We start from the raw sequence: 27,289 nt of genomic DNA, 5'->3' as shown, positions 1-27,289 counted from the left end.
GAGGTCTTGGGAGTGTCCAACCGGCACCCGGTGCAGAGTGTCCCAGCCCAGTGTCAGAATTTATCGCGCCCGGCTCCGGCAACCCTGGCTGGGGACAGAGACACTAAAAGGTGATCGGTTCAGAAACACCGGGACACCAAAAGGAACGCTGCGGTGCGGTGCCCAGGCCTCCCTCCCTAGCGTTGCTGCTCAGAAGTGCCCAGCCTGGCAGCCATGGTCTCCCGTAGGCCATGTGCTAGCAGGGAATGCTGGCCAGCACGCCATTTCTTACCACCGGGAGTCTGCTTGGACCCGTGGGTCCTGGTGACCCTTGCCCACCAGGGCACCTGCCCCTCCCGGTTCATAATTCCAATCAGGAAAAGAAGATTGCTCTGGCCGGCCTGCCATTTTCCTACTAATGGCCTCTCTCCTGCAAAGTTTTAGTCTCTCCTACCCATATCGGCCCTGTCCAGCCCCAAGGGAGGCAAGCAAAGAAGGAGCAGCCAGAGAGCCCCAAACCTGAGGCCCAGGCTCCAAATAAATGCCCTGATCACTGTTCGGGCCTTCAGGGCCTGGGCCTCCCGGTGCGCTCTCCTCTCCCAGGTCAGGAGCAGCAGGCGTGTCTCACCTCTGGCTGGGGTGCACACACTTCCCCTCCACAGGAAAAGAGATAGGAATGAAAGAAGGAAAAAAATAAAAAGGGGCAGTTAAACAAACGAAGAAAGAAAAGAAAAGGAAGGGAAAGGACGAGAAAAGGAGAAACAAGGAAAGGAGAGAAGAGAGAAAGCAGACTGGACTTGTATGATCACAGAACAATTCCTGATTCTCCCCGGGCGACACTTGGGCCCGAAGGCGGTCTAGTCCCCGCGGCGCCCGCCGAGACCCCGACTCCTCAGTGCAGCAGGAGCCCCAGCCCCCGGCGCGGCCTCCCCTGCACTCCCAGGCCCTGGCGCTCCAAGCCAGCTCCAGCTCCCGGCTCGGGCCGAGGCTCCGGGCTCCCCAGCGCTCCCGGCCGCCCACCTGCGGCCTCACCTTCGGGGAAGACAGCCCGCATCTTCAAGTAGCTGGTGGTGAGTCGGATGATGGACGCCTTGTCCAGCTGCGAGGTGATGGCCGACGGCAGCGGGAGCAGCTTGGCCAGCTCGTAAAACTCTCCATTTTCCTTCTCCCTCCTGGTCTTGGCCGCATTCTTGGACTTCTCCTTCATCGCGCCGCGGCTCCGGGCATATTAGACCCGGCCGCGCTCCAGGCCCTCGGAGCGCCCCGCTCCGGCTGCAGGGATGGGGAAGGGGCCGCGGGGGCCAGGTGAGGCTGGGGCACGGCCCGGGGCAGGTGCGCCGGGCGGGCCTGGGGCACCGAGGAGCCTCTCCGCAGCCGCCGGGCCGGGCCGGGAGCTCGGGCAACCGAGCGGCGCCGCTCCGCGCTCTGCCCGCCGCCCCGGGCGCAGCCTCCTCCGGGCGGTGCTGCCCGCGGTGCCCGGAGCCCGACTTCCCGCTCACTTCTGCTCGCTCCTCCTCTCCGCCTCTGGTCTCTCGCGCTCGGCTCCCCGGGAGGTGCAGGGTGGCCAGCAGGGGGGCAGCGGTGCCGCTCAGTCCTCGGCCGGGTGTGCGTCCCCGCGGCCGCGAGGCCCCTCCGGGCTGGAGGGCGGCAGGGGCGGCGGCGGCGGCCGCGGAGCCATGGGGCGGGAGGGGAGCGGCGGGCGGCCGGGGCGGAGGCGGCGGAGGCCGGGCCGGGCGCGCACTCCTGCCCTCCCCGGCGCTTCCCTTCGCCTGGAGACGCGGCGCCCGGAGCCCGCGATCTGTCGCGAGCCGCAGCAGCTCCGCGGTCCACGTGCGACCGAGCCGCGTTTGTTTATGGCGGACCCGCCTTCGGGCGGAGCACTCGGCCGCCGCGGCCCGGGGAGGGGGGCCGGGGGGAGGGACCGCGGCGGGGGCGGGGGCGGGGGCGGCGAACCTCGCCTCCGACCCCGCCGCGGCCCGGGAGCCCCAGGCGCGCCTCCGCGTCGCGGCCTCCGGGGACCCTCCCAGGAGAGGCCCGCGCGCTCCCGGCCTCGAGGAAGCCCCGGTGAGTGCGCCCCGCGCGCCCCGCGCGCCCCGGGGACCGGCTCCGGAGAGCGGGCCGCGGGCCCCGGGCGCTGGGATGGGCAGCGGGGAGGGGCGGAGCAGGGACGGACGCAGGGGAGGGACGCGCAGGCCTCCCCCGTGGCTCCGGGACGGGTCCTGGGCGCGCGCGTCCGAGGGAGGCGGCTTGACCCGCCGGCTTGTGCGGTTCCGGGGAGCACCAGCCCTCGGAGCCCCGCGCGGCTCCCGCGCCCTCGTTTCCCCACTTCGCGGGGCCGAGGGCCCAAAAGGGGGGGGAGGCCTGACGGGGAGACCCCTCCCTCAGGGTGGGGGGCGCCTCCAGAGTGCCCCTTCTGCCCTTGCTCTCCTGGGAGCACTAGAGCGAAAGGGGATCGGCGCCTTCCGAGGAGGGGCTGCAGGCCTCGGGGACGCGCGGGCCAGACGACAGGAGGGAACCGGCGAGCCGGGCCCAGCGGCCAGGCCTCGCCCAGGGCGGCGGCGGGAAGGCATCCGACAGTCCCCGCTTCCGCCGCCCGGCTCAGCGCAGCGGGGATTTCGGGGAATCGCGGCCGGGGCTGTGCTTCAGGCGGGGGGTCGCCGAGCTGAGTAAGCGAGCGAGCACCGGTGGGGGCCAAGGTGGTGGGCCAGGAGGCGCGCTTGGAGACGCAGCTGTGGGGCGTCCTGGTGCCTTCCCTCGGGGCCACACTGGACCCCAAAGAGTCCTCTTACCCCATCCCCCGCCCCCGCAGCTCTGCGCCTGCAGCCCCGGGACGGATCTCCTCCAATCCCCGACGGTCGCACCGACCCTCACCCTTCTAGCAGTTTGAATACTGCAGCCACTGTGCGGAGGTGCGCGCTGGGGGGACGCCGGCCGCCCCCGCGCGGGGGCACAGAGGGCAGCTGCAGCGGACGCAGGACACCGGGTCTGGCGGGTCCCTCGGCCGAGCGCCGCAGACTGTACGACTGTGGAGGGCCTGGCTTCGAGGTTGGCTCGGGGAGGAGAGACGCCGGGGCTCCCGGGCTCCGCGCTGGGATCTCCGCTTCCAGGGCCACCTCTCTCCCTCCCGGCCCGGAGGAGCCTGCCGCTGCGCGCACCCCCGGAGAGGGGACCCGCCTCCCGCCCTCACGTCTGGAGAGCGGGCCGGTGGGCCACCAACTCTGCCGCGGGCGCTCCGGACCTTTTCTAGGGCTCCCTATGAAGGGCAGAAATTCCACCGCGTTGGAGGCGGGCGAGACCTTGTGTGCGGGCTCCGGCTTGGCCCCCACCTGCCCCGCGCCCCGCGGAACCCACTGCCACTGCGGTGGCCTCTGCTCCCGGGGCTGGCGCTCCGAATCCAAAAAGCAGCGCGAAGTTTCGGAGCTGGTGGCCTCCCTCAGCCAAAAGCGGAGCGCAGCGCGGGTCCCTTGGGGTTCTGGATCTAGGAGCACTTTCCTGTTTCCAGCGGCGCGTGCAGAAGGGTCTGGACCCGGCGCGAGCGGCGAGGGTACGCGGGACCCAAACGCAGGGCGCAGGGCCCGCTTCCCTGCCCGGACTCCAGCGCCTGACCGCGCAGACACTTGTCTCGAGGCTTCCCGGAGAAGCGGCTCCGAGAGGAAGGGACCGCCGGCTGGGCCTGTGCGTGCGCTCCGGCACCTCCCTGGCTTCGGGAGGATTTAACGCTTCCCTCACCCCCACGATTTCCGATCCTCAATTATGGACCCGAGAGAATTCCCCCCATCTTGAAAAGGATTACTCGGATCGCAGAAACATGGCTAAGTGGAAGAGGGAGAGACCCAACGAGCAACGAGAACAGAAACTTAAACCAAATTTCCCGGATTTTCCCAGAAAAGCGTATTTGAGATCTGGTGATCTCATCCTCCCAGCCGCTGTTCTCACATCAGCAGGATCCCTCGGAATCGTGGGGGTCTGAGAGGCGGCTTAACGGAGCCTTTGGAGACTCCTAGAATTGTGGGGGTGAGACATTTCCATCCCTAAGCCTGCCTCACCCCCCAACACATTCATTCAAGATACACACCCGCGCACACGCCCCCGCCCCACACACATCACGATGGGTCTGGGCTTCCTCCCTCGCCCCCATCACCGAAAGTACCCGAAGTACTTGGACGCAGACCTGTAGGTTTTCCCAGGTGGTAAGAATAGTGACGTCTATGTGGAACAGCGAAAGGATAAGCTCCCCTCCACCGTCCGCGCCTGGGTGGGTCTGTTCCAGAGCCCCTTCTACCGGAAGGAAAGCCTGGGACCCCTATTACACTTAGAAGGGACATCCACAGGCTTTGTGTAAAATAGGAAAAGCATTAAATCCGGGCTTATTAGAGTGATCAGGAGCGTCAGCGGTGGCCACTGACTGCGACACCTGCTGTGTGTCCCTTGCTCCAGGGCTCCCGGTGCAAGTAATAACCCCCCCTCCCCCCATGCTTTGGTGCTAACTCCAAGTGCCTCGCCCAGAGCATAGAGCTACTTCTCCCCTGCAGGGAGCAGGGACCAAAAAAGACCCTGACGTCCGGGCATCACCCAAAAACAGTAGTTCCCCTGCTGGCCTGGAAGGAGCCTGCAGACTCTAGAATGAAGGGAGGCTGGGGGCAGGAAGGCTTGTGGGAAAGCCCCCCCCCACACACACACACAGTGAGGTCAGCAAGTTCTGGTAGTGCGGCCTGTTCGCCAGGTGCCCCCACCCCCAGTCCTGCTTCCCGCACTTCGGTGGACCCCAAGGTGCACCAGCACGCCTCTACATACGCCCCACCTCTTAGAAATTTTCCATTAGGAAACTGATCTGGAAGAAATTGAGGCCCCAAGAGGAAAGGGGCGGGCCCAGGCCGCCCCACATCTGCTTGGATTTTCCGCTTCAGATGCTCCGCAACTGTTTTTCCCCGTCCCCGGCCGCGCCCGGCGCCTACCTGAGGCCCATCCCCCGCGGAAACTGACTTTTCGAGTGAGATCAAGGGGGGAGACGCGCAGATGTTCTACCGGGGATGGGCTCCTGGAGAGGCTGCTACAGTGGCAGGCGGGAGAAGATCAGAGACTTTGTCACTAAGGAGGTGGGGGAGGGGAGAGAACGCCTCCCATCCCTGGCACTAGATGTGGGGGAGAAGGTGCCGAAGATGAGGTTTCTAAGCAGAACGAGGAGACAGAAAATCCAGGACTGGAGACATCTATCTGGATCTATTCAATTAGTCTACACAATTAGCAAGATATGGTTACTCCAGAACATCCCGATCGCCTCTAGTATCACCTGTATGACTATCCTGGCTAGGAGTTGTGTTTTTGGTCCCAGATATCCAAAAGAAAACCCCGATTTTTCACTCCTTTCCTTGGGCAAGCCCCATAGAATTTATCATCAACTTTTCCTGGAGTCATTGCTACTGCCAGAAAGATCAGACCACAAATACGGTATCACTGCTCATTGTTTAAAAGTAATTAGTAGTAGCCAGAGCACTTTCATAGTGACTCCATTCCCCCAGAGGTGTCCTAAAGCCAGTAACTGGCTCTGCTCGCCTATTTCCAAGTAGAGGAAGAGGAGTTTATCTGTTTTTTGTTTTTTTGTTTTGTTTTGTTTTTAATAAGTTCGTTCACTGCAAGTTACTCCTTTGGAAAGAGTGTTTGCTTTCAACTTGGTGGGCAGTGTCTCTGATGATCTGATTATACTGCAGTGACCAGGACAGATCTCCCCCTGTGCAGGGGGTCCAGAGGGCTCGGGCCTCCACACGGTGCCTCAGGCAGTTTGGGTGTGGGGAGGCAAGAAGCAGAGGCATTCCAGGGTGGGGCTGCGGGGGGCGGGGGTGGGAATCATTCTCACCTTCTGGGTTCCTACCTGGGCCTGCTCTAAGTTGACTCTGTTCTGGGGAGTCTGAAGAGAACATGGTCTTTTTTTTTGGACTCCGGTGTTTAAGACGACTCTAGGTTCTGACATTGGGGTCTGGAGGCCAGGGCAGTGCGTCTTGACCTAGGAATGGAATAGCTGCTGCCCACTTCTCTCCCTCCCTCAGGGGAATGCATTTAGGGGAACAAAAACAGTGCCTCCGGTAATTAATTATAGCAATTAATCAAGTCCCTGAGCCTGTGCCACAGGGGGCCATGGAAGCTGCCCCTTCGGGTAAAAGAGGGCCACTCATTTCTTCTACTTTTTTTTCCCTGTAGGTAAGGGGGGTAGCCTATCTTTTGCATTTTCCTTCCCTGTCCCCAAGCCCGGCCTCACTTTCTCTCCATTCTCTGAAAAGATGCCCGGGTGCTTTGGTGTGCCCCTCCCAATACACTCAGACTTCCAGTGTTCTCCAGGGAGGGCAGTTTACCCCTGGAAGTCAAGCAGCACCCCAGACCAGCATCAGGGCTCAGTGATGGTTAGGGGTCTTTGGCCGAGAGAAAGAGAGAGAGAGTGAGAGAGAGAGAGAGAAGCGATCTGAGCCGACCTAACCCCACCCTTCCAGGACCCGGCTGCCTGAAGTCTCCCCAGTCCGCTCTGGGCCCGGCTTCACAGAAACGGCGCCTCAAAATCACAGTTCTGGGAGGAGGTTGCCCGTGGGTTCCAGGCGAAGCCCCGCTTTTCGCCTCCCGCCAGCTGGGGATTGTGCCTGGAAACCTTTGAGCTGGAGGAGTCTTAACAGTCGGGGGTGCGTTGAAATTCCGCAGTGGTTGTACCAATTACACACCACCTTGAAACCTGAAAACCAGTTAGTTCATTAAAGACTGTGCCAAAACCCACCTTTCACTTTTGAGATCAAACAAAAATTCCCTTTAGAATACAAAACATTCCCCAGAAATAAATATTTCTGCACATCAAAGAGCACAAACCTGATGGGCTTAATTTTTTCTTCTTCTAGCTGATCTTTAGTATAATAAGGCTGATTACAGAATAGGGCTATTTCAGAACTTTGAGGACACAAACTCGTTTCATTTAATTAATACAACAGGCTTATTAGCAAAGAAAACTGAATATTGGGGAACCTTCTCCCTAAACAAATCTGGAAAAAGAGGCATGCTTATTCATTCGTGGTTGCGTAGGGAGTTAGAGAAAGGCCAGCAGGGAGGGGGGCAGGATGGATTGGCCCCCTCCAGCCTGGCCTGGGACGCGAGGCCGCCCCAACCCGGGGCGTGGGCGTCTTACTGCTTCGCGAAGATTTTCATTTTTTATTTTCTTGCACAGGCCGGCGCGGTAGGCGGGTTTCCTGAGAGGTGTGTGTGCAGGAGCACACTCTTCCCTCCGGGGAGGAGGAGGAGGAGGAGGAGGCGACTCCCGCGGCAGAGAAGAGTCCCGCGTCCTGGGTTCGGGGCACACCCAAACCGGACTTCAGGTCTGAGCGGCGGCGGGGCCACGGCGGCGCGGAGAGTGCACCCCATCCGGCCAGGCCGGGAGGCAGTGGGGGGACCCCTCCCCTCTCCAGGTCCTCCCCGGCTTTGGGAGCTGCAGGCCACCCTCGGGGACACGGACGGCGGCAGGGGGCAGAAGAGCCAAGCCTCTTTGACGCTAGAGGTCTTCTTAATTCTGCAGAGGGGACTCGGGACTCCTGCCCCCGGCGCTGGGTGCGGGCTCAGAGGGCCGCTTGGTCCCTCCTCTTTCGCGCGCACGGTCCGCGTGGTTAGAAACGCGGCGCGCGCGGGTCGGCAGAAGGGGGCGCAGTGCGCACGGCCGCCTCAGGGACTCCGCGTGGAGGGTGGAAGACTCGGGGAGCCCCGGCGCATCAGAGCGCGCGGGCTGCGGGGTGGTGGCAGGACACGCGCGGGCTGGGGCGCACGGCGCGCAGGGAGAGGGCGCGCACTGCGCAGGGAGTGGGCGGCGCACGAGCACGCGCGAGCTCGGCGCCCACGGCCGGGGCGCAGCGGACCCGGAGGGGGGCCTCCGATCGCACCGGCCGGGAGCGGGGGTGCACAGCGCGTGCTCGCTGGGAGGTGCGTGCGAAGCCCCCCTGCACGCGTGAGGCGGTCAGGAAGTCGTCCCCGCCGTGGCACCGGCAGCCGGTGCCCACTTCCATCCTTCCCACTCGGGTAGCTCGGCCTCTGCCCCCCTCTTCGCTCCCAGGTTCTCTCCATGCGGGAAGTGGAGACCCGAGGGAGACGGGATGCGCGCGGGGCGGGCGGGAGAGGAGGGAGGATGGGGACCCCGTGGGTGGGAGGATGTCTGGGAGACCCTGAAGGCTGGCGCTTTCATCTGGGCCTCTCTAACGCCCCGTGGGTCACTCCCCCTCTCGTGCGCATTTAGCCCGGTTCCGGAGTCAAATTCTTGCAGGGAGCCTCCGCGTGGTCCCCAACTGGGCACCTCCACCGTCCTTTAACTGCCCCGAGACAATTCATTTAAGGTGCCAGAGCAAATACCCCGGAGGAGAAGGCATGAGGACAAAACACGATTTCCGTAAAAAACGAATGACTAAAAATTAGCAGTTCTTCTCGATCCAAGAATTCCCCCCACCCCCCTGGCAAAAGCATCGGTTAGCTGATAAACTACAAGGTGGAGTCAAATGGTACGGCTTATGAATATTTGTAGCCTCAACTCCAGCACCGTCTTCGTTTTTTAGAGGAAACCAAATAATCCTGGTTGTTGCACTAACGCTGTTTTCGCCCTGCGGGTGTGGACAGAGACACTATTTAATCTTGCTATGGAGTACTCTGTGCTGCTCCGTCCGCGGCTTTTGAGCGGCACCTTCCTCGCTCAAGGCGCAGATTTGCGCACTGAGGAGACCCTTCTCCTTGCTTTCCCCGTTATGGGAGCGCTGGTCAGGGTCCCCGTGTGGCTCAGTGGAATTATGCAGGTGCTACCCCGCTCCCAAAGTCGAAACCAATTTAAACCCTTTAATTCTGGTGCTTTGAGAGATCTAGTTTCAATCTTGCTTAATTTTATTTATTTTTAAATTTCTATTGTTTGTTTTTATGTTTTTTTTAAAGATTTTATTTATTTATTCATGAAAGATAGAGACAGAGGCAGAGACACAGGCAGAGGGAGAAGCAGGCTCCATGCAGGGAGCCCGTTGTGGGACTCAATCCTGTGACTCCAGGATCATGCCCTGGGCCAAAGGCAGATGCTCAACCGCTGAGCCACCCAGGCCTCCCCTATTTTTATGTTTAATGTAAGCTCTACGCCCACCCTTGGGTTTGAACTCAGAACTCCAAGATCCAGAGTCGCATGCCTTATGGACTGAGGCAGTGGAGGGCTGGTGAAAGGGGGGGGGGGGCTCAATCTTGCTTTTAATGTTGGAGAGATCCTACAGTCTCCAACCCTTGCGCAGAGCTTGCAGGATGAGAGAGGTGGATACTTGGAAGAGTTTGGTGAGAAATCTAACTTTTGAATAAATGCAAGCCAGAGTGGGGTAAGGAACAGCGCAGAGGTGAGTGGCATTGGAAGATTGTGGCTCAGGAAGATCGGTTCAGTGACGGGGTAGATGCTGGCTGCAACTGGCGAGGCCACAGATGCCTTTTTCCAATTGTTTGGGGACTGTCAGCATTGTCTGGGCGGAGCAACAGCCCCAGTCACCCTTGAAGCACTTTTAAAAAAGGTAGTGAGCACTGAAAAGCTGCTATGTGAGTTGGCTTTATGTCCCTGGCGGTTGGATGCCTGGGAGGAACAAGATCAGTGCCATTATTACCCATGCGAAAATAATCTCAGTGTTTATTGAAATCTACTTAAAATAGTTGACCAGGAAACACCTTCCTGCTTAAGCAACATAAAGGGTGCTCCACTGAAATCCAATGGGCTTGTTTGTGTTTCTGTTTAGCCTCATGTCTACACTGCATTTTTGGAGAAGCTGTGGCCTCTGACAGACAAGCAAGTGGAAGCCAGGGGATCTGCATCTGCTGGAACCTCAGGGCCAACTAACCCTGCCTGTCTGTTCTTTAAGGATACTTGGACTTTGCTTGCTTGAGATCAAGGAATTGGATTTTTTGAAAATAAATCCCAGAAATGGAAATTCACACTCAGTATCTTGCACAAATATTTTAATTTCTGAGTGGCCTGGGGTGAGCCAAGAGGATAGGATCCTTTGTGCCATAGCCATGGCGGATCCTGAAAGAGCAGAAAACCTTCAGCTCAGGGTGGAAAGGCAATAATTTAGACACACAGAGAAAATTCCCAGCTAGAAGGGGAAAAAAAAGACTCCATCTGTAGTCAGAAGATTTGTATGTGTACAAAAATCCTTTGAATATTATTTGACAGTAAATGTCTTTTTCTGGTTCTGTTTGTTCTTGAATTTCTCAGCAACCTTTTGCATGTGTGAATCTTGAACTTCGTTCCCAGCAAAGTTGACTAATGGATCTTTTAGGAATTCACGCTTTAAAGTTGACTTTCTGTGTTGGTCGTAGAAGCTACTTCACTTTAGATACTTTATGGGATGTCTGTCAAGGGAACTTGGGGTAAAATTTCTCAGGAGTGTCTCTAAAGACATTATTCATAATTAAAAAATGATTCAGAGAAATCACCAGAAAAATTATGGCAAGTTATGTTCAAACATGTTTTCAGGCCATGTGGAATAAATAAAATCATTAAGGTCTGGTTGGGTAATATTGCCTCCCAGCTTTACTCTGACTGTGCCAGGAGGACTTGATATAGTTTCTTAGATGTGATAGCAGCTCACGGGATAGGAGCCAAAGGACATCCATGCTTTCTCCAGGTATTTCTTTTTTTTTCTTTTTAAAAAAATTTTTTTTTTTCTGAGAGATAGAGAGCACAGGGATGGGGGGGAAGGAGGCACAGAGAGAGAAGGAGAAGCAGGCTCCCCACTGAGTAGGGAGCCTGATGTGGGACTGGATCTCAGGACCCTGGGATCATGACCTGAGCCAAAGGCAGATGCTTAACTGACTGAGCCACCCAGGTACCCCTCCAGGTATTTCCGTATTGATAATGAAGTTATAGGGATCCCTGGGTGGCGCAGCGGTTTGGCACCTGCCTTTGGCCCGGGGCACGATCCTGGAGACCCGGGATCGAATCCCACGTCGGGCTCCCGGTGCATGGAGCCTGCTTCTCCCTCTGCCTATGTCTCTGCCTCTCTCTCTCTCTGTGACTATCATAAATAAATAAAAAAAAATTTAAAAAAAGATGTTTAAAAAAATGAAGTTATAATTCCATCCCCTTCAAAGACCCCTGAATAGTATAGTCCAAGAAGTGGGCCAAGTAGCACTAAAAGGAATGTCTTTAATAATAGGATTTTTGTAAAGGGGGGAAATAAAGACTGGAAAACTCACGTGACAGAGTCTGATAGAATGAATCTATTGAAACACAAACGCACCTGGTTGTAGGTAAGTTGAAGTTCAACTTGGCTTTCTTGGTTGAACTTGGTTTCTTGGCTCCTCGATGAATTTCCCAAGACAAATTGCCTTGCATGAAGCTTTGCCCTGCAAAGAAAAGCAGTATATGGAGGTCCCAAGGGCTTAGCATTATGATAATGCTCTAAGCTGGTAGTTATGTGGGTGCAACCGCTTCCTGACAGCAGAGCAGGGCTTGTGAAGGCTGTCTAGTGGCCTGCTCTGGCTAATGCGACTTGGGAGGGTATCCCCTTTCCGGTCTTACTTTGGGCATTGGTGATGGACTGGGACAATGCATGTCAGTTGCTAATGTTCCTACAGAGAATCAGTGTTTAATAAGCCAGTTAACTTAGTCAATAATGCCAACTAAAGAAGCAGCTGCACTTGCTAGAAAATGTTCCTGTTTATGTACCTAAAAGAATAGATGCACTTTCCAGCCCCATGCGTGGTCACTGCAGTGTGACTTACTGGATCATTTTGGACTCTTCACTGTCAGCTAAGTGATGGGCCTGTGCGGTGACTCAGTGTGAGGGTGGCTGAAACAAACGGATCCAGGGCTGTGTGTTCCAGGCACTCATTAGTCTTTGTGGTCTAGAGCGGGGCTAAGTTAGAAGCTGCTCCTACTTTATCCAAGGAAAGGAATACTGTTCTTTGACTTGAGGAGCCCTCACGCACTCCTGCTTGCACACAAGCTGTTACTCATTCAGAAAACTTCCATGGGGTGGCCACAGTGTGCCAGGCACCCAGCCAGGCATTTGCATGATAAAAGTGAGTTCCTGCCAGAGAGGCCATTCCTAGTCCCCGAGAATGCTTTGGAGAATGCTTTGATTGAGAGTGTGACCTGCTAATGTGTGTCAAAGGCCTTAGAAATGTCCCCAGGTTTTGAACCACTTATTCTATTTCTGATTATTTGTGCTATGGAAAGCATTTCCAAAATGAAAATGGCCTTTTTGGCCATTCAAGATTATTTGTGTAACGGGTAAGGGTTCAAGCTTTGGTGTCACATCTGGGTTTGACTTCTCTCCACCCCTCAGTTTGGGTGTCTGTACAATGGGGATAGGAACTATCTCATAAGGAGGTTATGAGTTTTGACTAAAAAAAGAGTGACATCTACAGTGAATGTGTAGGGCCTAGCACATTGCTTGGGTGAAGGAAGTACTCAGTAAACTGTATAATGCTACTACTACTGGCATTATCATCTTGGCATTATTTTTATTATTAAACTTTGGAATATTAATACTGATAATATCAAACTCTGGAAATTCTATCCTAAATGGGTGGAGTCAATGAATTGTGTTGAGATTATATATAGAGCCAGTGAAAACTTATGTAGCTATTAAAGATTATGTTTATAACAGCATGGCATGGCATGGTAAATACCTTCCTAGAGTATGAATCCTAGTGAGCAGTCGTGTTTCCCAGGCTGCCTAGCAGCTAGGGTTCCTGATGTGAATTAAGTGTGGTCATGAGATGCATGTATGTGAGAAGTAAAGTGCAAGTCATGCTTCTGTCTTTGTGGTTTCCGCTGGTAGGCACCATCAGTGAATACGGTTGTTTTGTTTTAAGATCTTATTTTTAGGGGCACCTGGGTGGCTCAGTCAGTTGAGCATCTGACTCTTGATTTTGGCTCAGGTTGTGATCTCATAGGTCATGAGATCGAGCCTCACATTGGGGTCCCGGGTCGGCAGGGACTCTACTTGAGATTCCTTCTCTCTGCCCTTCCCCCATCCTCTTTCTTTCTCTCAAATGAATAAATACATTTTTAAGATTTTAATTTTTAAGTAATTCTACACCTAGCATGGGGCTTGAACTCATAACCTCGAGATCAAGAGTTTCACACTCCCCTGATTGAGCCAACAGGCACCCTAGTAAATACGTTTCTGATGTGTGTGTGTCAGTGGTGACATGGAACTCAGACGCTGAAGCCCACAGTTCCAGTGGTGATTTTTTTCATCCTTGGCTGGAAGCTGATAAGGGCAATACTGGATTTAGCCAACCATGCCTGCAGTGCTGTCCACGCCCCAGAGCCCGGAAGAGCCAGAGTCTCCTCCAGTACTTCCAATAGTTTTAGAAGCACCAAAGTTCTTCCATCAAATCTCTTGCTGCCTGAAAAAATAATCTCTATTATTGTCAACTAAATCCTGACCAACGTATGCTGGAAAGTGTGCCAGTACCATGAAATGTTGTATGATCACCGACAAAACAATAGAACTATAGAGAGACAAGTACCAGAAAGATATCCTTAAAGCATTGATCCTGAGTATCGTTGGGTAGTAAGACTATGAATAGTTTTTCAATTTACTTTCTATTGCCTTTTTTTTTTTTTTTTAAAGATGCTTTATTGGGACGCCTGGGTGGTTCAGCGGTTGAGCGCCTGCCTTCGGCCCAGGGCATGCATGATCCTGGGGTCCTGGGATTGAGTCCCACATTGGGCTCCCGGTAGGGAGCCTACTTCTCTCCCTCTGCCTGTGTCTCTGCCTCTTTCTCTGTGTCTCTCATGAATAAATAAATAAAATCTTTAAAAAGATAAAAAAGCAGCTTTATTGAGATACAGTCATGTACCCTACAGTTCACCCATTTAAAACGTACAACTCTGTGGTTTCTGGTACATTCACAGATGTGTGCAGCCATCACCACAGTTTTAGAACATTTTAATTGCCCCCTCCAAAAAAAAAAAAAAAACCCCACCCCGTTAGCTATTAATTCCCTATCTTCCTGCCCTCACTACTACCCTAGGCTACCACTAACTTACTTTTGTTCTCTAGATTTCCCTACTCTGGACTTTCATATGAATAGAATCACACAGAATGTGCTGTTATGTGTCTGGCTTATTTATGACTTTGCATAATGTTATTGATAGTGTAGCATACACGTTGTAGTACCTATGAGTACTTCATTCCTTTTTACTGCTAAATAATCGTCTACTGTGTGGGTAGTCCACATCTGGTTTGTCCATGGGTCTGTTGACGGACATTGACATTGTCTTTACCTTTTGGCTGCTGTGAATAATGCTAGTATTTCCCTCCAACCTTTACTTTGACCATATAACAATCTTATGATATATATTTAGCAAATTTTATAACAAAGAAAATCTGACCTGGGTAACTAGTACACTTGAGTTTTGTATTCAGAAGAGGGTAAGACTGTAGATTGCATCCTTGGATTGGCCAGCTAGCTTAGTACACATTAAAACTCTGTTCCAGGGATCCCTGGGTGGCTCAGCGATTTAGCGCCTGCCTTTGGCCCAGGGCGCGATCCTGGAGACCCGGGATCGAATCCCGCGTCGGGCTCCGGGTGCATGGGGCCTGCTTCTCCCTCTGCTTATGTCTCTGCCTCTCTCTCTCTCTCTGTGTGACTATCATAAATAAATAAAAATTAAAAAAAAACACACAAAAAACCCCCACAAAACTCTGTTCCAGGGCAACCCTGGTGGCTCAACGGTTTAGCGCCACCTTCAGTCCAGGGCTTGGTTCTGGAGACCCGGGATCGAGGCCCGAGTCGGGCTCACTGCATGGAGCCTGCTTCTCCCTCTGCCTGTGTCTCTGCCTCTCTCATTCTCTCTCAGGAATAAATAAATAAAATATTTTAAAAAAACTCTGTTCCAAGCCAGATTTACAACCTCTGTAAGCCCCCCTATCCAGCAACCAGTCTGTAATTGGCACTTTTGGTGAGCAGAAGTATGGGAAGAGAGACTATGAACTCATCTCCACTGTTTGGGAAATGTCTCTGAAGCCGGAAGGATGGATGTGTGAACCACACCCAAGTCCTGAGATTTGACTTTTGGTATTTTCACTTTAAAAGGTGTATCTACTGGGGTGCTGTAGATGTTCTATATCTTGATCTAGGTGGTGGTTACATGGGATTCGTTTGAAAAATGCACTGAGCTTTGTACCTCAGACTTGTCTGTGCTGTGATATTTAACTATGTGAAATTTACACCCTAATTAAAGAAAAAAAGAAAATATAATGTGATTTCCCTCCTATCTCGTCCCTCATATCTATTCCTCTCCCATTTCAGCTGCTGCTGTTTCCTTTCTGACCATTTCCAAGTGACCACAGGCTCTTGCCACACAGTTGGAAAGGGACAGAGCTGGGATTTAGTCCAGCTCTTACTAACGTAGTGTGGAGTGCTGCTTTCACTAGGAACTCTTCCAATGCCTAGAATCGATATGATTTTTGAGAATTGGCTCCAAAGCCTATGGCCAGTAAGTACTGAGGCTGGTCTAGGGCCCAGGTCTCCCAGCCCTGGGGCACGTGTACTATGTCTATACCATGTACCTCTTTACCCCCAGCACCCAGCATCGTACCAGGCACGTAGTGGATGGCCAGTAAATATTGGTTAAGTCAATGCGGCCCGAGAGGGGTTATCATCAAAGGCCAAGCAGGCTGTCCACGTGGCATTGCTAGAAAAACCAAGGCAGGAAACTCAATTCTTTTTTTTTTTTTTTCCTTTGGCAACACCGATGGATGCTGGTCTGTCACAAGAGCATGGAAAGTTCCCACTGGAGATATCAGAACTCTCTGGCAAACCCTGCGAAGTGTTAATTTTAGCTTTCAGTGACTGATGCCCTTGTATAATTTAATGGGTCAGGAGGAGCATGAGCCAAGATTACTCACTCAGAGAGGTGTCCTTTCCTGTAGAGTCCTTGGCGAGTTAATTCAGTTTGTAGACACTGGCTACTTCCACATTTACTTGAAGAGAATTTCTGCTGTTTTGAGTCTAGTGTGAGCATTATGAGCTCTCCCTTAAAGAAATTAGTAATTTATCCTATCAATCAAATGTTCCCAGAGTTCATTCATTAAACATGAGTTCGACTCACAGTGTCAAATGCTAAAGGGCTATAGTAATGACCGTAAAATAAACAAAATACTTGCACGTCCCTGGATATTCTGAGTTGAAAGATACATAGGTTGAATATCAATTACTTGGATTAAAGAAGTGCAAATCCACAGAGCTGTCCACGTCTACCCGGTTCTTCTCCTGGTATTCCTCGTGGAAAATGAGGAAGTTCCACCCTGAGGGGGAGATGCCTGTAGTTCAGGAAAAATAATATCCCAGCAGCTATTCACAGCTGCCCTGGTGTCACTGGGGACCGGGCTGTCCAGCAGAGCACACATTCAAGATGCATAAGAGGATCGTGAGCCTTCTCAGAAGATTTGTGCTATTTATATGACCAGATCACACATGCTTTTGATCCCGTGCACTTACTTTGTTCAGAGTCTGCTCAAACACTGGATGTAACCCATCACACCTGGTCTCAGGTGCCTCAGCTGATGAAGGATAATTTTGAATTGCTGCCATGGCAGCTGCCATAGGCTTGTTCGGTGAGGTTTGCTTCATTCTTTGACTATTTTATTGCATCCTTCCCTAATTAAGAAAAGTTAGTGGAGGGGTGCCTGGCTGGCTCAGTCGAATGAGCTTGGGACTCTGGATCTTGGGGTTGTGAGTTCGAGCCACACATTGGATGTAGAGGGTACTATAAAACAAACAAACAAACAACCTTTTAAAAAGACAAAAAAAAAAAAAAAAGAAAAGTTAGTGGGAAATGAAGACGAGAAACCATGGAACTCGTGAATGCAATTAGAAGAATCATAAAGGAATCATGAGATGCTGTAGATAGTGTGGGTCTTTAGATTCAACTGAACACTCCAAGAAATTGAACTGCCCAACTCTGGATTCAGTTGCGAAGGAAAAGAACAATAGTAGAGAATATGTATGCTGGAAATACGTTAGAATTACATCTAAGGGTAGGCAGATAGTTAATGAGGGAAATTTTATCTCCGTAGAAATATTCTAATATAGAAGAAGAGAGGATAGAATTAGATTACACCATTTAAAAAATATTTTATTGGGTGGGGGTGACTGGGTGACGGGCACTGAGGGGGACACTTGATGGGATGAGCACTGGCTGCTATTCTATATGTTGGCAAATTGAACACCAATAAAAAATTTAAAAATATTTTATTTCTTTGACACCAAGAGAGCACAGGCAGGGGAGCAGCAGAAGGAGAGGGAGAAGCAGGCTCTCCACTGAGCAAGGAGCCTGACATGGGGCTTGATCTTAGGATCCTGGCATCATGACCCAAGCTGAAGGCAGACACCCAACTGACTGAGCCCCCCAGGTGCCCCTAGAATATACCATTTTGGAAACCTCTGATGAAGTTGTAGATTTCATCATCAATCACCTGCCCATCAATGGCTGCTAACCATGGGGCAGGAGGGAGGCTGGGGAGGCAGAGACAAGAAACAGACTGAGCTGAGGAAAATTCAGAGATCTTACCTGCCTCCTGATGGAGTATATATCCCTTACAAAATAGTCTTACCAAAATCATCAACTCTGAATCGGATTCAGTCCCTAACTAGACAATCTACCAGTTTCCAGGAAATACGGGACGGAAAAATATGTTAAAAGACATCAGGGAGGACAGCCTGGGGGTCTCAATGGTTTAGCGCCTACCTTCAGCCCAGGGCCTGATCCTGGAGACCCGGGGTCGCATCCCACGTCAGGCTCCCTGCATGGAGCCCACTTCTCCCTCTGCCTGTGTTTCTGCCTCTCTCTCTCTCTCTCTCTCTCTGTCTCTCTCTCTGTCTTTCATGAATAAATAAAATCTTAAAAAAAAAAAGACATCAGGGAATGCTACCAGCAAATCTAGATTGTGGGAGACTATAGGAGAGATATTCCAGTTTCTTCGACAAATAAATGGCAAGGAAAAAAAGGTAATGGGGAGCAAGCAGGGAGGGAACCTGTGAGTGAAAGGAGTAAGAGACCAATGACCCACATGCAAACTGGGAACTTTGCATCTTAACTCATGCAAATCACCGGGTAAAAATATATAAGAAAACCAGGGAAATGTGAAAACAGACTGCGTATTTGATACTGTTGAAGTATCAGTGGCAATTTTGTAGGTATGATAGTGGTACCGTACCTGTATGTTTTTGAAAAAGTTCTTATCTTTTAGAAATACATACCAAACTGGGGCGACTGAGTGACTCAGTAGGTTGACCAGCTGACTCTTGATTTTTGCTCATGTCATGATTTCAGGGTTGTGGGATGGAGCCTTGTGCCTGGCTCTGCGTTCATTGAGGAGTCTGTTTATCCCTCTCACTCTGCTCCACTCTCTCTCTCTGTTGTCTCTCTCTCTAAAATAATCAAATAAAATCTTTAAAAAAAAAAAGAAATATGTACCAAGCTATTTGAGGATTTCAAGATGCATCTAAAAGAGAGCAAGTAATGTTCACCCTGCTTATGTTTAGCCCCTGAGCCCTCTTGCAGGAGTACATTATAGACCAGCGCTGGGGGCTGCAAAGTAGACTCGTGTAGCTCTGTTACTTTCTGACCTCCTCATGAGAACAGTCTTGGGACAGTGTGCATTTGTGTAGGCTCCCCTTCCTCCTCTGTTATCTCTGGGACTTCAGCTGGTCTGAGCTATGCCTTGAGGAGTAAAGGGAAGCAGGACCATCTACAAGATTTGCAGGGCCCAGTACAAAATAAAAATGTGAGGTCTCTTGTTCAAAAAGCAGGAAAACTTGGGAATCCCTGGGTGGCTCAGCGGTTTTGTACCTGCCTTCGGCCCAGGGCGTGATCCTGGAGTCCCGGGATCAAGTCCCGCGTGGGGCTCCCTGCATGGATCCTGCTTTTCCCTCTGCCTGTGTCTCTGCCTCCCTCTCTCTCTGTGCCTGTCATGAATAAATAAATAAAATATTTTTTAAAAAGCAGGAAAACTTGACATTGAAGGTAGTAAACTATAAATCGTTTTCCTTTTTCCTGTGGTCTTTCTCTCCATCTGTCACAATGTTTTTGTGTGTGTGTGTTTTTGTTTGCTGTTTAATGTCATTTCTCCCTTCAGGGATGAGCATGCTTTCAGGGTGAGTACAGACCCTCAGAGGTGCCCAAGGACTCTCCCACCATGTGACTCAGTGATCTTGCATGTGGCTCACCAGCTGCCCAGTCCCCGTGCTACTAGCCACCAGACCCATACATTCTGCTGACCCAAGGTGGCTAAATGGAGCCAGCTATCTCTCTTCCGAAGGGCCTGCCTCCTGAACCCAAGGGATGCCAAGGGACATCCCGCAAGGGCATGCCAGGACATACCTGCTACCTGTGCCAGGACATAACTCACTACCTGCAGCAGGAACTGGTGACAGGGCACTTCAGTCAGTTGCCCAAAGAGCGTGCCCTGTTGCCTGCAAATAGTTACATTTTTATTTCATGCTTTACAATCATTGTATCTTTTATTTTATTTATTTATTGCCTTATTGCTATGACTAACCTTCCAACACAATTTTGAAGAGGAGTGTCTAGAACAGACATCCTTTCCTTGTTCCTGATCTCCAGAGGAAGGCTTGCAATATTTCACCGTTAAATATGATGTTTGCTGCAGGTTTTTTTGTAGATGCTGTTTTTTCCCCGAGGTTAAATAGGTTTCTGTCTGTTTCTGTATCTTGGCTTCTGTTGTTGCTGTTGAAAATTCACTTGTCGACCTAATTGTTGCTCCTTTCATTTTTTTTTTTAATTTTTTTTTAAATTTTATTTATTTATGATAGTCACATAGAGAGAGAGAGAGGGGCAGAGACATAGGCAGAGGGAGAAGCAGGCTCCATGCACCGGGAGCCCGACGTGGGATTCGATCCGGGGTCTCCAGGATCGAGCCCTGGGCCAAAGGCAGGCGCCAAACTGCTGCGCCACCCAGGGATCCCTGTTGCTCCTTTCAATGTAATGGTTTTATGCTCTAGCTTGCGGGTCTTTGGTTTTTATCAGTTTGACTGATTTGCCCACAAGTAATTTTCTTTGTGTTTTTCCTGGTTCCATATTTTGGGCCTGTCTGGGGGACTTCACAGCTAGTATTTCTTCCAATATTGCTTCTCCCCATCATGTCTTCCTCGCTCCGGTGAACCTACCTTAGATCTCTACAGTCTTCCTGGGGTCTCAGTTGAAAGTCTGGGTTACTTACCAGGACTCCTCCTCTCTGGCAGGCCTGGGATTCTAATTTTTGCATCTCCAGCCCCGTGCAACTGGTCTCAGGTTCCTGGGGCTGCCATAATAAATCACCACACACTTGGTGGCTTAAGCAACAGAAATGTCTTCTCTCATAGTTCTGGAGGCCAGGAATCCAGGATCATTAGGACCATGCTCCCTCTGAAGGCTCTGGGGAAGATCCTTTCTTGCCCCTTCTATCTTTGGGTGATCCCAGGCCTTCCTTGGTTTATGCTTGGGTCCCTCCGGTCTCTTTTTATGTGGCCACGCAGCCTTGCCCAGCGTGTGACTGGGTCCTTGTCTCTTCTTCTAAGGACACCAGTCATTGGATTTAGAGCTTACTCTGAATCAGGATGCTTTCATCTCAAGATACTTAACTAATTACGTGTCCAAATAAAGTCACTTGCTGAAGTTCTGGGAAGACATGATTTTGGGGGAGAAGGGTGTACTACTTAATCCACAAAACTACTGTAAGTTCTGCTTAGATTGTTAACCTCTTTGCAAGCCACCTTCTGATTTGTCAGCTCTGGGCACTACATGCGTCAAGCAAAAACCATGTAGAATGTCAAGCTCATATCTCTGCTGTTCTTCTTCTTCTTTTTTACCTGGAATTTTTGCACCTCAAGTACTGACAGTCTTGGCAGTCATAAACTCAATAATTTTTTTTCCTCCCAGCTTAATGTGACCGAGGCAAACCTCTGGCAATGCTTTTCATTCATCATGTGTAGACTGTGCTTCAAACTGGAAGAGGTTCCAAGGGAGAAAGCAGTGGCCAGTGGGGCTTCCATCTCAATGCATTTCTCTCTACTCTGGGATCTCTGCAGGATAAAGCCGGCCGGTGTCTCGATTATTCTCTGGCTCACTCAGACAGTTGCCTTTTGTCTCTTATCCAGCTTTTGTAGTTGTTCTTAGTACAAAGTTTGCTCTGATACTTCTTCATAAATAGAAATAGGAGTCAGATATGGCATTTCTTTTAATCTAGGCTTGTGTCTACAGCTTTGTGTCTGGCCAGGTGAATGTCTCAGGTGCATTGCTCTTGGAATCCCAGTGGCTGAGAGACAGGCCTCCCCTGCCTGCCCTCCCTGAGCCCTGCCACCCCCACCTGCTCCTTTGTACTGTGTTTAGAGAGAGACATGCAGATAAGCTTGCCTCTGTTCTCTGTTTATATGGCTGCTGCACACACTTCTGAAAGGTAAAGAAATAAATGGAGGAGAAGGATTTTGGAACTAGTGGGACATATCAGAGCTCCACAGGGCTCTGGTCACCTTCTTGCTGTATAGGATTCTTAGTATCAGGCATATAAAAGGAACAACTGCATGAGTAATCCACAGAGTATCGCTTTGTGTGCTGAGGTCTGAGAAGCCAGAGCAAGAGAGGAGTAATGTCTAGGAGGGTCTGTTTCTAGAGTGAGCTTTCTCATAAGGTGGTATGGATGTTGCACATCCTGCCGTACGTAATCCTCAAAATCTATCGTAGAAGCTAATAGGTACTGTGATTAGTCCATTTTACAGATGGGAAAAGTGACGCATGGGGAAGTTGATTTACCTGCAGCCTATATCTGGGTAGATATCCTTTAATCTCTCAGTTACTTTGTACTCTATTTATTTATTTATTTATTTTTAATTAAGTTTTTATGTTTTAATTCCAGTTAGGTAGGGTTAACACATTTTATTTTACTTTTTTTTATAGGTAACATATTGTAGTCTGTTTATTCCATTAGTAAAGCTACATTTTTAACCATTAAAATGCAAACTTTAATGCAGATGAATTCTGAATGAAATGAATGAGACCTTTTGTAACTTTTACTTTTTACAGAATTGCAAACTTACAGAAGCATTGCAAGAATCCTGTGAGAAGCCCTCATAGTCATTTTACCTAGATGCACCAATTGTTTACATCTCTTTCTATTTGATTACTCACTTTCTCTCTCTCTCTCCCTCCCTCAATCATTTTAAAATAATAAATCAGAAACATTATGCCCCTTTACCTCCAAATATTTGTGTATTTTCTAAGAACAAGAATAGTCCCTTCTGTAACCTCAATACAATTATTAAAACTAGGAAATTTACTGTTGCAACACTGGTACTATTATTTAATCCAGAGTTTATATTTGTATTTCATCAATTTTCCCAATAATGTTCTTTATAACTACCCCCCCCACCCCCGATCCAGGATCCAGTGCAGGATCATGTACTGCATTTAGCCGTCATGTCTCATTAGTGTCCTTTAATCTGAAACAGCTCCTCAGCCTTTCTGTCTGTTGTTTTTCATGATTAGATCCAGGCAGTCCATCTTCGGCACGAGTGCCGTGTGCTCATTGCATCCCACCAAGGGGTACGTGATTTTCATTGCCTGCTGACTTTGAATTTGATCATTTGGTTAAGGCGATATAATAATTTATTTATAGTGATTTGATTAAGGCTTCTCTGCTGTAAAGGAATCCTATTCTCTTTGTAATTAATAAGTATTTGTGCAGGAGCTACTTTGAGGCTATGGAAAACCTTGTTTCTCGTCAAACCCTCCTGGGCTCTGACATTCTGTGTCTCCCATGTGTGACATTTCTCTCTCCCTCTGTCTTTGTCTCTCTTCCTCTCTCTCTCTCTCCCCTTTTCTCTTTTCCTCTCTCTCTCCCTCCTTCTCTCTCTCTCCATCTCTCCCTCTCTCTCCCTGTCCCTCTGTCCTCTCTCCCTCTCCCCCCACCTCATCCATTGGCTTATTTAGCTTGTTTCTCATTTAGTGAAGCACACCTTAATTAGCTTCCTGAGAAAGGATGCATGGGAGGACCCAATTTTAAGATTTCACATATTTGTGTCTTCATTCCATCCTTTATGTCTTCATTCTATCCTCCTATTTGAGTTGCTAGTTTGACTAGTTATAGAATTCCATATTGAAATTTTTTCTTCAGAATTGTGAGTGCATTACTTTACTATCTTCCAACTTCTAATGTTGCTGTTGAGAAGTTGATGTTGTCTCATTCTTAAAAATTATACTATTTTTTTTCCCCTCTGAAAGTTAAAAAAATGTTTTAAATCTTTGGTGGAAGCACTCCCACCCCACCCTCCCAGCTCCAACTCCCCTTCATGGTGCTGGATACTCCCTGGCTGTTCAGTCTGGAAAATCATGTTCTTTGGTGATGGCCATTGTTGTGGGTGTTCTTTCTTTTCTTTAAAAGGTCTACAAACATCTTTTATAAAAAGATTTTATTTATTTATTTTTATTTTATTTATTTATTTTTAAAGATTTTATTTATTTATTCATGAGAGACACACACACAGAGGCAGAGACACAGGCAGAGGGAGAAGCAGGCTCCATGCAGGGAGCCCCACGTGGGACTGGATCCCGGGCCTCCAGGATTACGCCCTGGGCTGAAGCTGGCACTAAACCACTGAGCCACCCAGGCTGCCCATAAATAATATCTTAAAAAAAAAAAAAAAAAAAGAATCGGACACATAACCCACTGAACCACCTGGCCATCCCATGGGTATTCTTTCTTTGATGATTTCGTCCTCTCTATATTATCTGTCCTCTATAGAACACTTATTGTTGGGTGTTGACTTCTGCATTGATTTTCTGGTTTTCTTTCATACTTTCTTCTTTTATTTGTCTCTTTGACATTTTATTCTACTTCCTGGGGTATTTTTTCAACTCCCTCATCCAACTATTGAATTTTTCATTTTAGTTAATACATCATTACTTTCTCAGACCTCATTCTTGTCCTCTGCATGTACTCTATTTTCTGTCACCCTATTCTTGTTTTATAAATGCATTGTATTCTTTTGGAGAATTTTGCTATATAAATTTTTGAAGTTTTCTTCTGCTCCCACATTTGTCTTCTTTTTTTTTTTCTGTTTGTTTTCTGCCATCTCATGTCAGAATTCTAGGAAAAAAGTCTCTAAGAGGATATTAGAGGATGGTGTCTTAAATGATAAAACAAAAACAGAACAGAGGAAAACATGGAGAACAAAAACAAAGGAAGAGATCCTGGTTTGTCTGCATGTCAGAGGAGGAGTCTGATTGGAAGCCTTATGGATTTAGGTGGGACATGTGGGTAGTGGGGCTTCATGATAGGGTGATTGAGAGGTTATCTGGTTTTCTCATTGGTTGCCCCACTTATTAATATCTGTGTCTTTTCACTGGACCTATTTAGTATCTTCAGGGACAAATCCTCTAATTTTTTGCCTGGAGAAAAGAAACCTTATATCCAATGTTCTGTGAGGTGAGTAGGGGAACATGACTGTCCAGCATGTAGATGCTCACTTACTTCTTCTGTTTTCCTTTCAGGTCCTACTCCCGCTTTCCAGTCTACTTGCTCTCCCTGAGGTCAAGGTTTTTGTAAACGGAAGATTTTGAGACAGAAGCACTTAGAAATGAAGCTTACTTGAAAAAGATCTGCAAGACTGTCCAGGGCAGGGGTTAGAAGGACTAGATCATCATACAAAATACCACAGGAATTTATTATTATTATTATTATTATTATTATTATTATTACTACTACTATTATTTAAATTTATTTATTCATGAGAAACAGAGAGAGAGAGAGAAAGAGAGAGGCAGAGACACAGGCAGAGGGAGAAGTAGGCTCCATGCAGGGTACCTGATGTGGGACTTGATCCAGGTCTCCAGGATCACTCCCTGGGCCAAAGGCAGCACTAAACCACTGAGCCACCGAGGCTGCCTGGAATTTATTATTTTTAAAAAAGATTTTACTTATTTATTCATGAGAGACACAGAGAGAGGCAGAGACATAGGCAGAGCAAAAAGCAGGTTCCCCATGAGGAGAGCCTGGGACTCGATCCCAGGACCCTAGGATCACACCCCAGGCCAAAGGCAGATCTTCAACCACTCAGCCACCCAAGTGCCCTACTACTGGAGTTTAAAGGAAAAAAATTCCACATAACTACCAAGACTACTGAGACTACAATTAGTCTGTGCACAGCAGGAAAAAAGCAAGTTTGCCACACGATTGTCACATCCAAAAAGGTCCTGGGCAGCCCGGGTGGCTCAGGGGTTTAGCGCTGCCTTCAGCCCAGGGTGTGATCCTGGAGACCCGGGATAGAGTCCCACATCGGGCTCCTGCTTGGAGCCTGCTCCTCCTTCTGCCTGTGTCTCTGCCTGTGTGTGTGTGTGTGTGTCTCATGAGTAAATTAATAAAATCTTAAAAAAAAAAAAAAGGTCCTGACAAATTTGCAAATAGCAGCATCACAGAAGTGTGAGATCAAGTTGTTTTTGCTTGGGAGTTAGTAACTTACAGGAAAGTCACCAGATTCCCTTGATTTAGCTGACCCTGTTTTTGTTTGTCTCAGATATGATGTGCTTTTTTCTTTATGGCATGAGATGTCCATGATTACCCATAAATGAGATGCCGTTTTGTTTCTACAGTTCCACCTAGTGGTCATGTTTCTGGCCCTAAGGCACATAGTTAACCACATGGGTTTGTTTTGATGATTTTTTCATTTCCATATTCATTAACCTGATATTTTGTTTGATTTGATTAGTAGTTTTATTTACACAAATGTAAATCAAGGTGAAGAAGAAGAAAAAGAAGCAGCACTCCCTTTTTTAAAAAGATTTTTTAAAAAGATTATTTATTTGAGAGAGAGAGACAGAGACAGAGACAGAGACAGAGAATGAGTGGGGAGGAGAGGGAGAAGCAGACTCCCTGCTAAGCAGGAAGCCCCACATGGGACTCGATCCCATGACCCCAGGATCACGACCCGAGCCGAAGGCAGACGCTCAACCGACTAAGCCACCCAGGCACCCCTAAAAAAGATTTTATTTATTTATTCATGAGAGACACAGAGAGAGGGGCAGAAACATAGGCAGAGGGAGAAGCAGGCTCCCTATGGGGAGCCTGATGCAAGACTCCATCCCAGAACCCCAGAACATGCCCTGAGCCGAAGGCAGATGCTTGATTGTTGAGCCACCCAGGCGTCCCCACTCTGCTGGCTTTTTTTTTAAATAATTTTTTAAAGATTTATTTATTTATGATAGACATAGAGAAAGAGAGAGAGAGAGAGAGAGAAGCAGAGACACAGGAGGAGGGAGAAGCAGGCTTCATGCCGGGAGCCTGACGTGGGACTCGATCCCAGGACTTCAGGATCATGCCCTGGGCCAAAGGCAGGCACTTAAACCACTGAGCCACCCAGGGATCCCCCCCACTCTGCTGGTTGAAATAGTCATGGGCCAACCCAGATTCAAGAAGATGGAAGATAATTTTTTTAAAGATTTTATTTATTTGAGTGAGAGAGAGAAAGAGAGTGTGAGCAGAGATAAGGCAGAGGGAGAAGCAGACTCCGAACTGAGCATGGAGCCAATGTGGAGCTTGATCCCAGGACTCTGAGATCATGACCTGAGCCGAAGGCAGATGCTTAACTGACTGAGCCCCCCTGGCACCCCAAGAGGGCAGAAGACAGTTAACATCTCTTGGTGTGGAGAATGGAAATAAACTTGGAGTCCTCTTTATTCTGTCAAACTAAACAAAATCCATGTTAGTTGCCTAGAGCTGCCATAACAAATTGCTACAAACTTGGTAGCTTAAAACAACAGAAGCTTGTTCTCTCAGTATTGTGGAGGCCAGGTGTCTGAAATCCAGGCAACAGCAGGGCCACGCCACCTCCAAAGGCTCTCGAGAAGGGTCTCTTGCAGCTCCTGATGGCTCCGGGTGCCCCTTGGCTTGTGGCAGCACCTCTCCAATCTCTGCCTCTGTCTTCACATGGCTTCTTCCCTGTGTGTGTCTCTCTCACAGATCCCCAATCTCTTTCTCTCTTTCTCTGTCTCTTTTCCCCTTTTCTCTTGTAAGGACACCAATAATTGCATTTAGGGCCCGTCATATATTCAGGATGACCTCACTCAAGAGCCTTAACTTGGCTGCATTCCCAAAGACCCTATTTCCAAATGAACTCCCATCCACAGGTACTGGGGACTCGGACTCGGTCATATCTTTTTGAGGGACACAATTCAAACTACATAGCACGCGTGACTCTTTTTGTGTATCCTGCTGGGATATGTTGTACTCTGTGGATATGTGGCTTCACGTTTTACATTGTTCTCGAAATT

The 27,289-nt window shown here is 49.6% G+C and overlaps 1 protein-coding gene across 2 annotated transcripts in view; it reads right to left on the bottom strand.

Moving 5' to 3' along the window:
* The window catches only part of SIM2 (SIM bHLH transcription factor 2), a 66,901-nt gene extending 52,399 nt beyond the window's left edge, over window positions 1–14,502 (bottom strand). The window contains exons 1-2 of one of the 2 annotated variants that reach the window (XM_049104769.1): window positions 14,357–14,502; window positions 11,244–11,349 (exon numbers count right to left, since the gene is read on the bottom strand). Coding sequence is in view for 1 of the 2 variants with exons in the window: in XM_025450045.3 (XP_025305830.1) it covers window positions 1,012–1,186 (175 nt within the window). In the remaining variant the exon portion in view is untranslated. Of the gene's footprint in view, window positions 1–1,011; window positions 1,188–11,243; window positions 11,350–14,356 lie in introns of those variants that run through there. The other variant, XM_025450045.3, reaches the window with a different exon arrangement.
* Window positions 14,503–27,289: the final 12,787 nt, after the last annotated feature.

This window comes from Canis lupus, chromosome 31 (genome assembly GCF_003254725.2).
Source record: "Canis lupus dingo isolate Sandy chromosome 31, ASM325472v2, whole genome shotgun sequence".
Taxonomy (NCBI): Eukaryota; Metazoa; Chordata; class Mammalia; order Carnivora; family Canidae; genus Canis; species Canis lupus.
This window is presented reverse-complemented; position numbering and strand designations above follow the sequence as displayed.